Here is a 14,344-nt window from a genome sequence, read left to right on the forward strand (position 1 = left end):
AGAGAATAAGCTAAACAATGAGTACACAGGGACATAAAGATAGACATAAGATACTGGGGACTCCAGAAACGGGGAGGGAGGGAGAAGGTGGAGGTTGGAAGGTTACCTTTTGGATATAATGTTCATTATTTGGATGATGGGTACACTAGAAGCTCAGTCCCCACCATTAGGCAATATACCCATGTAACAAACATGCACAGGTACCCCCTGAATCTAAATTTTTTAAAAAAGATTTCTGACAAATAGAGTCTTAGAACTGAAAGCTAGAAGGTGGCAAAGAGAACGGAGAATGTCTGTCATCAAATCTAGTGGTCTTCCCTTTCTCTTGTTCCCTTCTCAGGACACCTGAGATATGCCATACTCTCTTTTATTATCATGGATTCTCTGGTAGGGAAAGGGTCACCAAGTTTTTGGGATTTACGTGGATGAAACGGCAGAGGAAGATAATTCTGATACCCTCTTAAAGGGACATGCCTTGCCTCCCTCAAGAAATTCTGATCTCATATACATTTTTAATTTACCAGACAAAAATATTGGGACCAGAAAAATTAAAAGATTAACCATCTGGCTGAAGGCCACAGAGCTAGCAGTGACGTAACCTGTACTAACACCTAGAGGTTTCCTGAATCCCAAACTAGTGCTTGTGTATTTGTATTTGTGTGTGTGTGTGTGTGTGTGTGTGTGTGTTTGTATAACTTTCATGAATTTGATACATAAATATATGTTTGACTTTATAAAATTTTCTAAGTTCAGCCAAAAATACTGTGTTTTGCTTTACTATAATTTCAATTTCATCCTTTAGTCACAGGTTATTAGAAACCCCCCTAATTTTAGTAGCATTAATGCAAACACACCTTAACAATAAACATATCATGATTATCTGCAATACTTTAATGGATACTCTGAATGACACATAGAATTTTAACTGGTCATGGTTGCTTTTAGCAGCAAACAAGATCTGATCACAATTAATTGATGTCTGTCACCCCCTTGTTTTAATAGATTGAGTGCCCAATTTGAAAATACTACTTTGTTGTGAGAAAAAGAAAATAATTGAGGATATAGTATGGGATTTTGCAGATGAAGGGAATCTTGGGGCTATTCAATCCAATCTCTTAATTTTGCACGTGAATACAGTGAAGTAGGTCAAGAAAAATTTCATGACTAGATTTCTGAATTATTTCATGTAGTTTTAGCATTATTCAATTTTAAATCATGAAGTTCAATAATTTACTCTTATAGTTCTTTCACCAAGGATTGTGAATAATCCAATTCTAAGCATGTGTGTTTCAAAGGAAGCAATAGAAATAAAACCAGTGCTATCCAGCAACCAATCCATAGCTTTTACTAACACCACTCTTCATAGAGCAAAAGAGTCCTTTCAAGTCCATTGCTAAATTCCAGAACTAAACAGATAATGTTGGCTGTCATGGGAAAACCATAGCTTTTGAGCTTACCAGCTATGTGACCTTGAGCCAAACCAAACTACTTAAACTCCGCTCAGTCTTCTCACTTGTAGAATGGAAAAACAAAGCCCATCTCACTGGCTCATTATGAAAATCAGACTAGCTTGCATAAAGTACTTATCATAGTACTGGAAGCCAATAATTATTAGATTCCCTTTCTTCTCTTCTTTTTTATTTTCCTTCAAGATTACATGGCTAGTTAGTGTCCAGGCAGGACAAGAGTGGAGACCTTTTAATTTCGAGGCAGTGGAACCCTCTATATTCTTCCGTTGTCCACATGAAAATGCTCTCGGGAATGAAAAGCAGAAATACCTAAGGAACATTTTTTTTTTTCAGCTTGAGAAGCAATCCAGGGACTGGTGCCCTGTCTTAAAAATGGTGAAGTTTCTATCTCAAATCATGAAATAATTGTACTATCAGATAAAGAATTCTTTCACAATCTTTTCTTAGAATTCTAGATGTTACATAGTTTTTTTGTTTCTTATTACTAGAGAAGGCTTAGGAGTCTATGGTGGCTCAAAAATGACTACAGAAAAATTGAGTTTATCTGTTATAAACTGAGCATATTTGAATACACTGGAAAATAGGACACAAAACAGGTTTTTGGAATTTACATATTTGAACAAAGCAAATGAATTTTAGCTGGCAGAGTCAACTAAGTGTTCAAATTAAAATACCTCTATTTCAAGGTTATCATGAGGCTGTAGCAGTGGTACACCTAGCTTATCGGATGCACAGAGAGAATAAATTTTTAATACCCATCCTTCTCTATGTGATAAAATTGTTGCCAGTAATAGTCGTGAAGAGATAATTAACAATCAGATTTTTAAATTTGTTTTTTAGTCTTAAGTAACACTGTATATAGAATAATACATTTGCTTTTAAAAGATATTGCAAAATTAAGTTAAATAATTTATATATGAACAAAAATTTGCACTTACCTCAAAAGTTACACATTACATCCCTCTGTATGCTGTTTTAAAATGTAAAACAAGTAAACATTCCAAGTGGTTAAAAAGACAAATACAAGTAACTCAAATTATCCTTTATTTGTATTTACAATCTCTGAGCTATAATTGTTTATTTCCAATATACATGTAAATGCAGGGCTGTGTAGCATCACAGGTTTTGGGGATGGGAGCTATAGTTATTCTTTACTCTTGATGAACTTATTTGCAAAGTGTCTGTAAGATTTTGGTTTCCATTTAGGGATGTAGAAAGTTACAAAGTGCGATTCCCATTCTTACACTGAAGAAAAGTGGGACAAATTAAAAATCCCCATGTGTTTCTGAATTCATCCAAGATCTGAAGTCACAGGAAAAGCAACTGGCCCCAAATCTCGAGATAGATAGGCAGATGAAGGGAGAGAAATGAGCTCGGGCTTAGCTGGGTAGACATAATTAGGTGCTGAGAAGGGTGGTGGGAAAGTTGGTAGCGGCCAAGTATGCCCTCGTGAATGAGCATGAAGCCCCGGGTGCTGCAGAATTTGAGAGAGCCCACACCCTCTTCAGATTTGTATCTATAAATCCTACTGAGCTCACACAGAAAAGACTGGAAGATGCTTTTGAAAACAGATCCAGGAAGTGGGGAACTCAAGGAAGAGAGGAGCAACTCCTCCAGGATGGTCATGAAACTATCCAGACATTTAGTACCTGTTTCCCCTATAAAACAAAATCTTTCACTGTCGGGGAAAGGGTAATACATCTCCTTGCTCTTAGGGCACTTGTAAGTATCCATGGCAGCTATGGGAAGGAAACAGGAACATAAATAAACGAAAGCTCGACGTAGATAAATAACGAAGAAAACATATCACACAAAAACAAAGAGGTGGACTTATCATTTTCAAATTACCGAACACAAAAACAAACAGAAACTCTTACAGGCAGTTACAGAAAAAGAAACATATGCAGAGGAACAAAGATACTAATGACAGGGGACTTCTTGTCAGAAATCATGCAAGCTTGGGGAAAATGGAGAGACGTCTTTGAAGGCCTGAAAGAAATAAATGTTAGTATTGAGTTCTATATCCAGCAAAAAGTATATTCCAAAAATGAAAACAATTAAGGATTTTTATGAGGCTATTCATTACAGCAGACCTACCCTAAATAAATATAAAGGAAGTTCTTTAGACAAAGGAATGTGATACTTGACAAACTTGAATCTACACAAAGAAATGAAGAGCAATGAAAATGGAATAAATTAAAGTGTAATAGCATTATAGTTTTATTTTTAGTTGCTCTAAAAATAACTGACTGTCTAAAACAAAATTAATGGCAGTAGATTGTGTGTCTATAGGAAATGTGTGTGTGTTTATGCAAAAATAAAATGGCACAAAGAATGGGAGGAAAGAGCTGGGAATTTAATGTTTTAAGTTCCTAGAATTACATATAAAGTGGTACAATATTATTTGAATGTGAACTCTGGTTGATTAAAGATATATAATGTATACACTAGGACAACCACTAAAAATCAAAGTATACAAATAGTAGAGGAAATAGAATGAAAAATAATGCTCAATAAACAAAACAGAAAGCAGAAAAAAGAGGCAAAAACAAGAACTGATAAAGCTAATAAAAATTGCTTAGAAAGTTGGTAGATTTATATCCAGCAATGTAAAAAATCATGTTAAATGTGATCTCTTTAAACTCACCAGTTAAAAGATAGAGATTGTCAGATTGTATAAAAACTGAGACACGACTAATCTATAAGAAATGACTTTAAGACATTGACAGGTTAAATATAAATGACTGGGAAAGGTATTCTATGCAAACACCCGTCAAATGAATACTGGATCAACTATACTGATGATAGACAAAGCAGGCTTTAGGACAAGAAATAATATCAAGGATAAAGAGAGATATTACACAATGAAAAAGTAATTATATCCTAAGTTTTAAAATGCTAAGTATATATACACATAAAGCATTTCAAAATACATAAATTTAAAAAATGACAGACTGAAAGGGGAAAAGATCCACAATTGTAGTCAATGTCAATACTCCTTTCTCATAGTCGACAGAACAAGTAGATAGAAAATTAGTGAGGATATAGAAAACCTGAACAAAACTATTACCAGCTTGACCAAATTGACATTTATAGAACAGCAGAAGATACATTATTTTAAAATGCACAAGGAAAATTGAACAAGATAGATCATCTTCTGGGTCATAATAGAAGCCTTCAGAAATTTAAAAGAAACTGTATTATCATATAATAATGTGATTAAACTAGAAATTACAGAAATAGATCTGAAAAAAATTTGAACAACACCCTTCTACATAACCCATAGGTTAATAGGAAATCTCAAAGGATATTAAAAATATTTTAATGAATGAAAATAAAATAATTTATAAATAAAAATATTTAACTGAATGAAAATAAAAATATAACATATCAAAAATTTGTGGATTGCAGCTAACATAGTACTTAGAGAAAAATTTACAGAATTAAATGTTTATATTAGAACAGAAGAAGTGTTTAAAATTAATTTATACTTCTACCCTAGAAAATAGAAAAAAAAGACCTAATTAAATCCAAAGACAGGAGAAGGAAGAAAATAATAAAGATTAGAGAAAAAAAATAGTGAAATTGAAAAGAGAAAAACAATAAAGAAAATCAATAAAACCGAAAGCTGATTATTTGAAAATAACAATAAAATTGATTTATTTTTAAGCAGACTGATCAAGAAACATACAGGACATACAAATATTACCAGCATCAGCATGAAATAGCATACATAATATCCAACACTATGCATGTTAAAAAGATAGTAAGCTTATGATATAAGCAAGTCTATGCCTGTTAAGTTCAGGAATTTAAATGAAATGGGCCAAGTCCTTGAAAGACACAATCTGCCAAAAATCAATTAAAAAGAAATAGATGACTTGAATAGCCAATATTGGTCAAGCAAAGTGAATCATAGTTAAACATTTGTAAAAATGAATATTCTAGGCTCCGATGATTTTACTAGCAAATTCTACCAAACCCTTAAGGATAAAATAATGCTGATTCTATACTACCTCTTCAAAAAACTAGGAGATTAGAGAATACATTTCAAATCATTTCATTAGGGCAAAATTTTCCATATCCTAAAAGTAGACAAAGACCTTACAACAAACATAACTGCATGCCAGTATGATTTATAAACATAGAACACCAAATCTTTAATAGAATATTAGCAAATGGAATCCAATATATAAAGAAATACATAAAAATATAATACTTATTACCAACCAAATGAGGTATATCTCAAGATGCAAGGCTGGTACAACATTAAAAAATCAACCAATGTATTTCACTGTAGTCACAGACTAAATATTGTTAAGATGGCAATTCTCTCTACTTTTATCTATAGATTCAATGCAATCCCTATCAAAATCTGTGCAAGCTTTTTTGCTGATGTCAACATACTGATTCTAGACTTTATATAGAAAATCAAAGGAACTACAAGAGCCGAAATAGTTTTTTAAAAAGAACAAAGTTGGAGTTCTCAGAATACTTGATTTCCATACTTACTATAAATTAGGGTAATCAAGACTGTGGTTGTAGCAGAAGAATAAGCCTAGAGTTAGGCAAAGGTTTTTCAAGTAGATACCACAAAAACCACTATTAAAGAAAAAACTTGATAAATTGGATTTAATTAAGATCAAAACCTTTTACTCTTCAAAAGATACTGTTAATAGAACAAAAGGCAAGTCACAAATTGGGAGAGAATATTTGCAAATTACATTTGTGACAATGAACTTCTATCCAGGAGATATGTACGTATATATGTATATACAACAATTTATATACATATATATCCGTACATATATGTATATATAACAATTTATGTACATATATATGTATCCTGGATATGCATGTATATATGTGTATATGTTGATATATATATATATGTTTTTTATATATACATGTATATGACAATGAACTTCCATCCAGGATAAACATACATACACATGTATATATAAATTTTTAAACATATATATAGAAACACAGGTATATATGTATGTGTATATGTACATATATGTATATATAATTACATATGTTATATAGTCATATATAAAAAATGACTCTGAAATTTCAATACAAAAATGGGCAAAAGAAGATAGATGTCCCTAAAACTTAAAGTATAATAATAATAAAATTTAAAAAAAAGAAGATAGATGTATTGCAAGTAAGCATATGAAAGGATATGCAGTATCATCAGAGCAGAGTCACACTGCCGCAAGCCAGGAAATGCCCAAGATTACCTGCAACCACCAGCAACTGAGAGAGAGGCATGGAACGGTTTCTCCCTCAGGTCCTCCAGAACGAACCAACCCGATTTCAGGTTCCAGTCTTCATCACTGCGAGAGAATAGATTTCTGTTTTTTTAAGCCACCAAGTTTGTGGTGCTTTGTTATGGAAGATTCAGGAAACTAACACATAACAAATACATTATTTTGAAAAATGAGGTGTTTTTTGAAGCCATGTTATTGACACTGTAATGGAGATTACCTTGCCACAATAATATAGCAACCTAATCCCCCGAGGTCTGCTAAAGCTCTTACTAACCTTAGAAAAAATTGTAAAAAATAGTCTGAATACAATTTTTTAAATATATATTTATCTTTAAACAAGGTTACACAGGCTATTTGATAATTCTTGACAGTCAGAAATCAATTCCTATTCAATGAGTTTTCCTAAATGGAAGAAAATGAATCATGGAACCCTTACTGGGCATAAAGCTTAGAAAGAATGTAAAGGCAGATGGCCCTGTCTGACATTAGCTGTCATCTTTGCCTCCAAACAGATGCTAAGGAAGAAGCTGAAAACACATTACAGTGTCTGACACAGTGTTAGTCTAAGCATGTGCCTAAGATGCTAATACAGGTTATGAGAAAAGGGGCCTCATAGCCAAAGTTTTGCAAATTCTAAGCTAAAAAAATTAAAAATATTTTTCATGATAGGACATATGAAGCTCATTAGTGTGCTGATATATATCGTGACACATTAGAACAGAAGATAGCAGACTCTTTTCCATGTTTATTTTACCCTAGAATCTTCTGTGAAGAGAGTTTCATGAAACTGAGCCTCCATGAACTCACTTCAGGGGATAAGCAACTTAGAATATTGCTTCTATTGATGCTTCATTGGGTCAATTTGGAAGGGATGGATCTCTCCCTGTCCTGTATACATTTTGTTTATTTTCCCCCTTTCTTTCTATTTTTAACCATCTCACCTTTAAAAAGATGTTCCTTTGACCCACAAATTATTTCCCATCTCTACTGTGTATACTTTAGGATCTAAGATGTCCTATTTAATATAAAATTTAAAAAATCACATTGAGTAGTCTTTTATTCCTGATTCACCAAATTACTGCTACCATAATGCTTTATCTTCTGAATCATTTCCATTTTCTTTACTGTTCATTGGTGTGGAACCATAAGAAACGGCTGATATTCAACTTATGAAAGTGGCAATTCCATATGGTTCAACCAAATACATTAATGTTATTAAAGAGTCAACACAGTTTCCAAGATAGTTGATTTATCAAAGAGCCTTAACCACTGCAAGAATTTGGCTTAATGCTTTTATAAATAGGCTAGGTGGTTGACAGGTGAGATCACTTATGCTTAAAAATGATACCAAGCTGGGCAAGATTGACAATATTTTGTAGGGCCAGGCAGGAATGGAAAATGATGCAGTCAATTTGAGGGAGTAATGTGTACTGAATAGAATGAATTCCTAATAAAATACTTGTAAGGTTTTGGTTATAAAATAGAATAATTAATTTTATAAATGCAACAGAAATAGGAACATTTACATGGACTGGTCCACATAAAGAGCAGTTTTAAAGTCACAGCCAATCACAGATTCAGGCTCTGCCAAACATGCCCAAATGGGCAGCCTCCAAGCCATTCATACTGACCAACCATCTGGACCTTATCCCTTGGATTTCAGCTACCATGTTGAATCAGATCAATGACTTCATGTGGCCTATGAATTTTAGGCATTTAGACATAGTAGTATTGTCTTGAGTAATATATGTACACTCTTCTTGTAACCCATTCAAAATCTGCTCAACTTTCGAGGGCCAGTTAACAGTCAAGGTAGTCCAGAAAGTCTCCGCTGTTATGTCTATAGGTCATAGACTTTATCGCTCAGCTTAACTCGAGGTGACAATCACTTCTGGCTAACAATCACATCAGCTTCTTTGTATATTAGCCTTGACTTTGAAGTTTGTACATTCTTGTACAAGGACAAGACAAGGACCAAGTACTGCACGTGTTTTGCACTTCTGTCAGACTAATGTGCAATCAATAAAAACATTAGTAGGCTTCATCAAGCAGGACTTAATAACGTTACTGATCACGACAATGAAAACAACATGCATTAAAACAAAATGACTATTGAGAACATTAAAGATTGAGAAATTTATGTGGAGGCGGATGAATATGAGACAAAATATATACATATTTTATGTCCATATTACTGAAGTTGGTATTTAATATATCCATAAATTTCATTACATGCTTAATTCGAGTTAACAGTAAGTCCAGTGTTTAGTTTAGTAGAGTTTCATGTAAGAGTCTTTATTCATGGTTTGTGATTTAATGCGTTGTGTAAAATACAGTAAACTAGAAGTATTTTTTCGTTGGACTTTTGTCTCTTAAATACTGAGATGCTGGATAGAATGGTTTTTCAGTGCTGAATTTTCTGACCCTGTGGTTTATTAGGCTTTTTTATGTATTATCCTAATGTCTTTATAAATTAATGTTTTTATAATTTATCGGTAGATTATTGAAATAAAATTTTCATATTCCATTGCATTTTATATAATAGCATTACCCCTCAGCCACTGTGATATACATGAGTTTCAATTTATTGTAGCTCAGTCCCAAATCAATGTCACTGTTAAGAGTATGTGTTACAGTAGTGGTTATCTTTGGAAAACAATTTGAGTCTGACTAGATGTTGTTCAATCCCCAGGCCATGGTAAGTGTGACTGTGGCAAGTGCAAGTGTGACCAGGGATGGTATGGGGATGCCTGCCAGTACCCAACTAACTGTGACTTGACAAAGAAGAAAAGTAACCAAATGTGCAGGAATTCACAAGACATCATCTGCTCTAATGCAGGTAAGAAGTATACCCTGTGAAAACTGTTAAGTGGAATAATCAAATTTTGTTTTTAATGGAAATATGTGGGCGTGGAGAAATGTTGAATCTCAGAGTGAGTCTGCTTTTGAGTATGTTTTTTAGAAGTGAAATTCAGATAAATCAATAGAAAAAAATGCCATCTTGCTGAGACTGGCAAGTTTGATGCTTTCCAGCTGTTCCAAATGCCTCCTTCTAGCAGGATATTCACTGGAAACAACACCCCAACAACATTTTATGTAAATTGTGAGCCATGATATTGAATACCGGATTACATCTGTTAAAAAGGATTTATATAAACCGACTTAATTATTTTCTGTTACAGATCACAGGTGCTTTGAATTTTTACCTTCGCAAAATAGAACCAAATACTTTAAATTTGATAGAAGTTTCAGATATACTGGTTATAAAGCTCTTTGAAGGATATAGTCACAGAAAGATTTTTTGTTTGATCAAAATATTTTTTATTTCGTAGAATTTATTTGAAAATATTTTTTACAAAATTATACCGATGCTGTTAAAATTTATTAGCAAAATCATATAAAAGAGTTGCAGTTTAGGTTTCAATGGTATTTAGCGAGTGTTACTGTAATTAAATATTCTTTTTACATTTGGGCAGGTGAAGTCTCAAAATCAGATTTTCTCAATCGTGGTTGAACATCAGCATCCCAAGGAGAAAGGAATAAACTGTCAGTTCTCATGTAGTACACCAGAGGTTCTGTTTCAAGTGCTTTGGTGTGTGGCCTTGACGTTGGTGTTTTTTAAAGCTCTCTGGGTGATTTTAATATAGATGAGTGTGTGACCCATTGCTCTAAATGCTAAAGGTGAGGATTTGACTTCACGAATGAGTACCTTTCTTCCTGAAGCTCACATTGTTGGTAGGGCCCATCTCTAACCAGAGCTGAGAATTCCCCACAGTCTGATTGCAACAGATTGTGTGTTTTAGACTGAGCTCAGTTAAAGGTGTTTTGCTGATAGGAATCAGACCATATCCAAAGCGAGGTGTGAGTGGATCCGTCAGGGGTCATGACAAATGGTCTTAGCAGTTAGGTCCCTTTCTGTGTTCATGATGTTCTCATCATATTTCTCTAGCACTTCAGTCTTTCTTTCTTCTTAGTAGGATTTCTCTGCTTCCAATTCATAACACCCACCCCTCCATACACACACACACACACACACACACACACACACGTACGCGCGCATGCCCCATAACGTCTTTCATCTTGAAAAAATTATTCTTTTCAAACTTGTTTCAGTAACAACACTTGAATTCTGTTTTGGGTTTGAAATCTATTTTGGGATTTATTTATTTATTGTTTGCAAATCAAATTTAGGGTTTTTTTTTTAAAGAACATTATAATCAAATGCGGTAGTCTAGGATTCTAAAGATGTTTAATATTAAGGAATCTAAACATGTAATTCACCACATTAACATATCTTAAAGGAGAAAACCTACAGAAGTGTTTCAGTAGATGATAAAACATATTTGATACAATATAAATGCATTTCTAGGACATCTGTACTCTCTCATTTTTTAAGCATGGATGCAATACCTTTATTCATAACCTGGTTTAGTCAAGTGACCCAGTAATGTCCTGTATAGCGTTTTCCTCTCCTTACAGGATTCAGACTATTGAAAATGTTATGTTTATATCTCTCTTTAGTCTTCTTTAATCTGGGTCATTTCCACAGACTTTGGCTTTAGAGCATTGAAACTTGTGAAGAAAGTTGTCCCCATTTTATTAAAAGAAAAGTATACTTATCTTGGATTTGTCTGATGTCTCCCACCCGCATGATTAGATTCATAATACATATTCTTAGGTAAAACACTAGAGAAATGGTTTTGTGTTCTCAAAATGTTTCATCTGGAAGCACATGATGTCCATCTGCTCATATTGGTGATGTCAGTTTTGATGAGCTGGTCAAGGTGTTGGCTGGTGTCTCAACTGTGTTATTTCTGACTTACCCTCTTCACAAATGTGCATTCTATGAGGAAATACTTTAAAGCCATACATGTATCACATTCCTCTCTAAAATTACCCCAGATTCAACATCCGCTGATGACAATCACCTGACACAGTATTGACAATGATGACTGGAAAATGATGATTTATGAACTGTAACATTCTCTCCGAATTGACTAGTTGGCACTCAGTATTCCATCACAAACAGGAATCCTCCTCTCTCATTTACCAGTTATTTGATATTTCATTTACTTAGTGACTTATTATCAGTCTAGAAGCACAATTCTTATTATTTCATTGATTTGTTATTCATTTTGTACATAATTATTCTGGTGCACAGAGTTTTCCAGATTAGGTATTAAAGCCCATCAGGCTAGCTTTTGTGTTTTTTGTGACATGCCTGCTTTTTTGTTTTGTTTTGTTTTGTTTTTGCAATTCTTTACTTGTTGGCATAATAACATATTCCAGGGTCATATTGGACCTGCTTCACTGCACCTTTGGAATCAGCCACTTATCCAAACAGCACTGATTCCTTTTAGTGAAAATGGTATTTGAATAAAAATTGTGAGCACAGGGATACTTATTTCCACTGGAGTGTGTTTGCTTCTTGGCCCTTTCTGCAAATAGGCTTGTGTCAAAAAAGTAGATTGAAGCATAATATAATTTTTATTTTATCTGAGCAAACAATGATTCATGAATCAGGCAGCTCCAAATCAGAAGTGGTTCAGGTTCTTCATTGAGGGAATGCAAGTGGGAGGCTTTTATAGGGTGAACAGAAAAAGAAAGCAAAGAAAAATAGTTGATTGGCTAACGTTATATGGTTGCCTTATTTAGTCTATCCTGTTGGAAAGTCCCTAGTTATATAATTATAAGTTTGTTGGTTGCTTCTGATTGGTTAAACTTAAGTTCTGTTCTTCTTTAATGTAGACATTTATAAGAAATAACTTAAGCTAAGTTTCACTTATTTTTGCCTATCGGGCAAGGTTAGGATCATTTATGAGGCCTAACTGGCTTAGTCTGCTCAGGGATTCTTTAGGCCTTGTCTCCATTTTAATTTATCTTGACACTAGTAAATATATGCCTGTGCATATACACACAAATACATATACACATACCTGCACACAGATATGCATGTACACATACACATACATGCATATTTTAGAAATCATGAATTTATACCAGTGCATCTAATTCCAGTCCAAACTCACAGGATTACTTCTTGTTTTCTCCATTCCATATCTGCATGTCCCATTTTCACAGGGAGAACCCTGGCTCCCAATACCACAAACATATTTATTTATTTGCTCAATCCTATACTACATCTCTAGTTACTTCTAGAAGTGCTGCAGACACACCACTAAACCAAGCAAATGTACCAAAAGAGATTAGGATTTGCAGTCCACCCCTCTCCACTTCCCCCCACTCACTGTACCTCAATCATGCCCAAGATTGGGGTATGTAGTCGAATGACGTGTTCATAAGTCACTCAGACTTACTTTATTTTATTCTCTTTTAGTGTGATTATGGTACTCATTTGAAATACAATTTAGCTTATTTATTTCAGATCACTTTCAATTTTAGGTTTTATAATCCCTTCCCATCTGTATTAATATATTTTATAATGTATAGTACACTAACATGCTTCTAAAAGTCATAACTATGCAGAAAAGTATACTCAGAGAATCATCCCTGTCTTCTTCAAACCTTGCACCCTGCTTACCCTCACCTTATAGATAACCAACTTTATTGCTTTCTTCCCTCTCTGTGCCTGTATTTCTTTTTGTGTAAAGATAAATAGACGTATTTGTGTGTTATTATTTCTCATTTTTTTCCTGTGCAAATGACTGTGCATTCATTCCATGTGTTCTTTTGCACTCTGCTTTTACGACTCAACATAATCTCCTGGAATTCACTCCAAATCAGTTCATAGAAATCCTTCTCTTTATTTTTTCAAAAGCATAGGACTGGATTCTATGTATGCAATGTAATTTATCCAATCAAGCTCTTATGCTTGAGCATTTAGACAGTAGTCAGTATTTTGGATTGTAAATAATAGTGCACAGAATGATCTAGTGCACATATATTTTTATATTTTTGGAGGTGTGTATTCAAGGCAAATTACCAGAAATGCAATTGGCCAAAAGATATGTTTATATTCAGTGTTATATTTAATCTTTTCTGTCTCATTTACTCTTGTAGAAATATATAAGCCTTTCATGTTTACTTTGGCAATCTCATTCTCACCTGTCTTTCTTTTAATACCCACTTCCACCCTCCGAGTTCAGGACCATTTCCCCCAAATTGCATTAGCCTATGAAGTCTCTCTATTAATCTTTCCCTTTCATATCACAGTGTGGTTTTCTGAAGTAGTTTGGAGCAGAAGGGGAAGAGGAGTTAAATGGATTGGGGAATGAGACTGAAGGGCAGGATGAGGCAGAGCTGGGGACCAAAGTTTTCCAGAGGCTAACTTTGTGGGAAAACTAGAAGGGAGGTCCAGTGTGCAGAGCAGGGTGAGGCCCCGGCACCACTGTACAGGGGTGTGGGCTGGTGTACATTTCTGGTCAGTCATCCTAGAGAGAGTCAGTTCTATTGGGCACTATGAAAAATGAGAGCTAAAAATCATCAAGTGTAAGGCAGAAGACCAACCCTAGAGGCTGAGTTAACTGGCAACCACGAGAGAGAAGCTGTGTGTCATAGCATGAGCACAGGCGTCTGGAGCTTTTGCCTGGGCATCCATATGCCATGTCTTGGAGGCTCAGTTGTGAATTCTGCTTTATG

The 14,344-nt window shown here is 34.3% G+C and overlaps 1 protein-coding gene across 7 annotated transcripts in view; it reads left to right on the forward strand.

The window, feature by feature from the left end:
• The window catches only part of ITGBL1 (integrin subunit beta like 1), a 313,368-nt gene that overhangs the window by 133,626 nt on the left and 165,398 nt on the right, over positions 1-14,344 (forward strand). For all 7 annotated transcript variants that reach the window (XR_008671146.2, XM_063697493.1, XM_063697491.1 and 4 more), the window contains one exon: positions 9,438-9,584. Coding sequence is in view for 6 of the 7 variants with exons in the window: in XM_063697493.1 (XP_063553563.1) it covers positions 9,438-9,584 (147 nt within the window). In the remaining variant the exon portion in view is untranslated. The remainder of the gene's footprint in view (positions 1-9,437; positions 9,585-14,344) is intronic.

Source organism: Gorilla gorilla, chromosome 14 (genome assembly GCF_029281585.2).
Source record: "Gorilla gorilla gorilla isolate KB3781 chromosome 14, NHGRI_mGorGor1-v2.1_pri, whole genome shotgun sequence".
Taxonomy (NCBI): domain Eukaryota; kingdom Metazoa; phylum Chordata; class Mammalia; order Primates; family Hominidae; genus Gorilla; species Gorilla gorilla.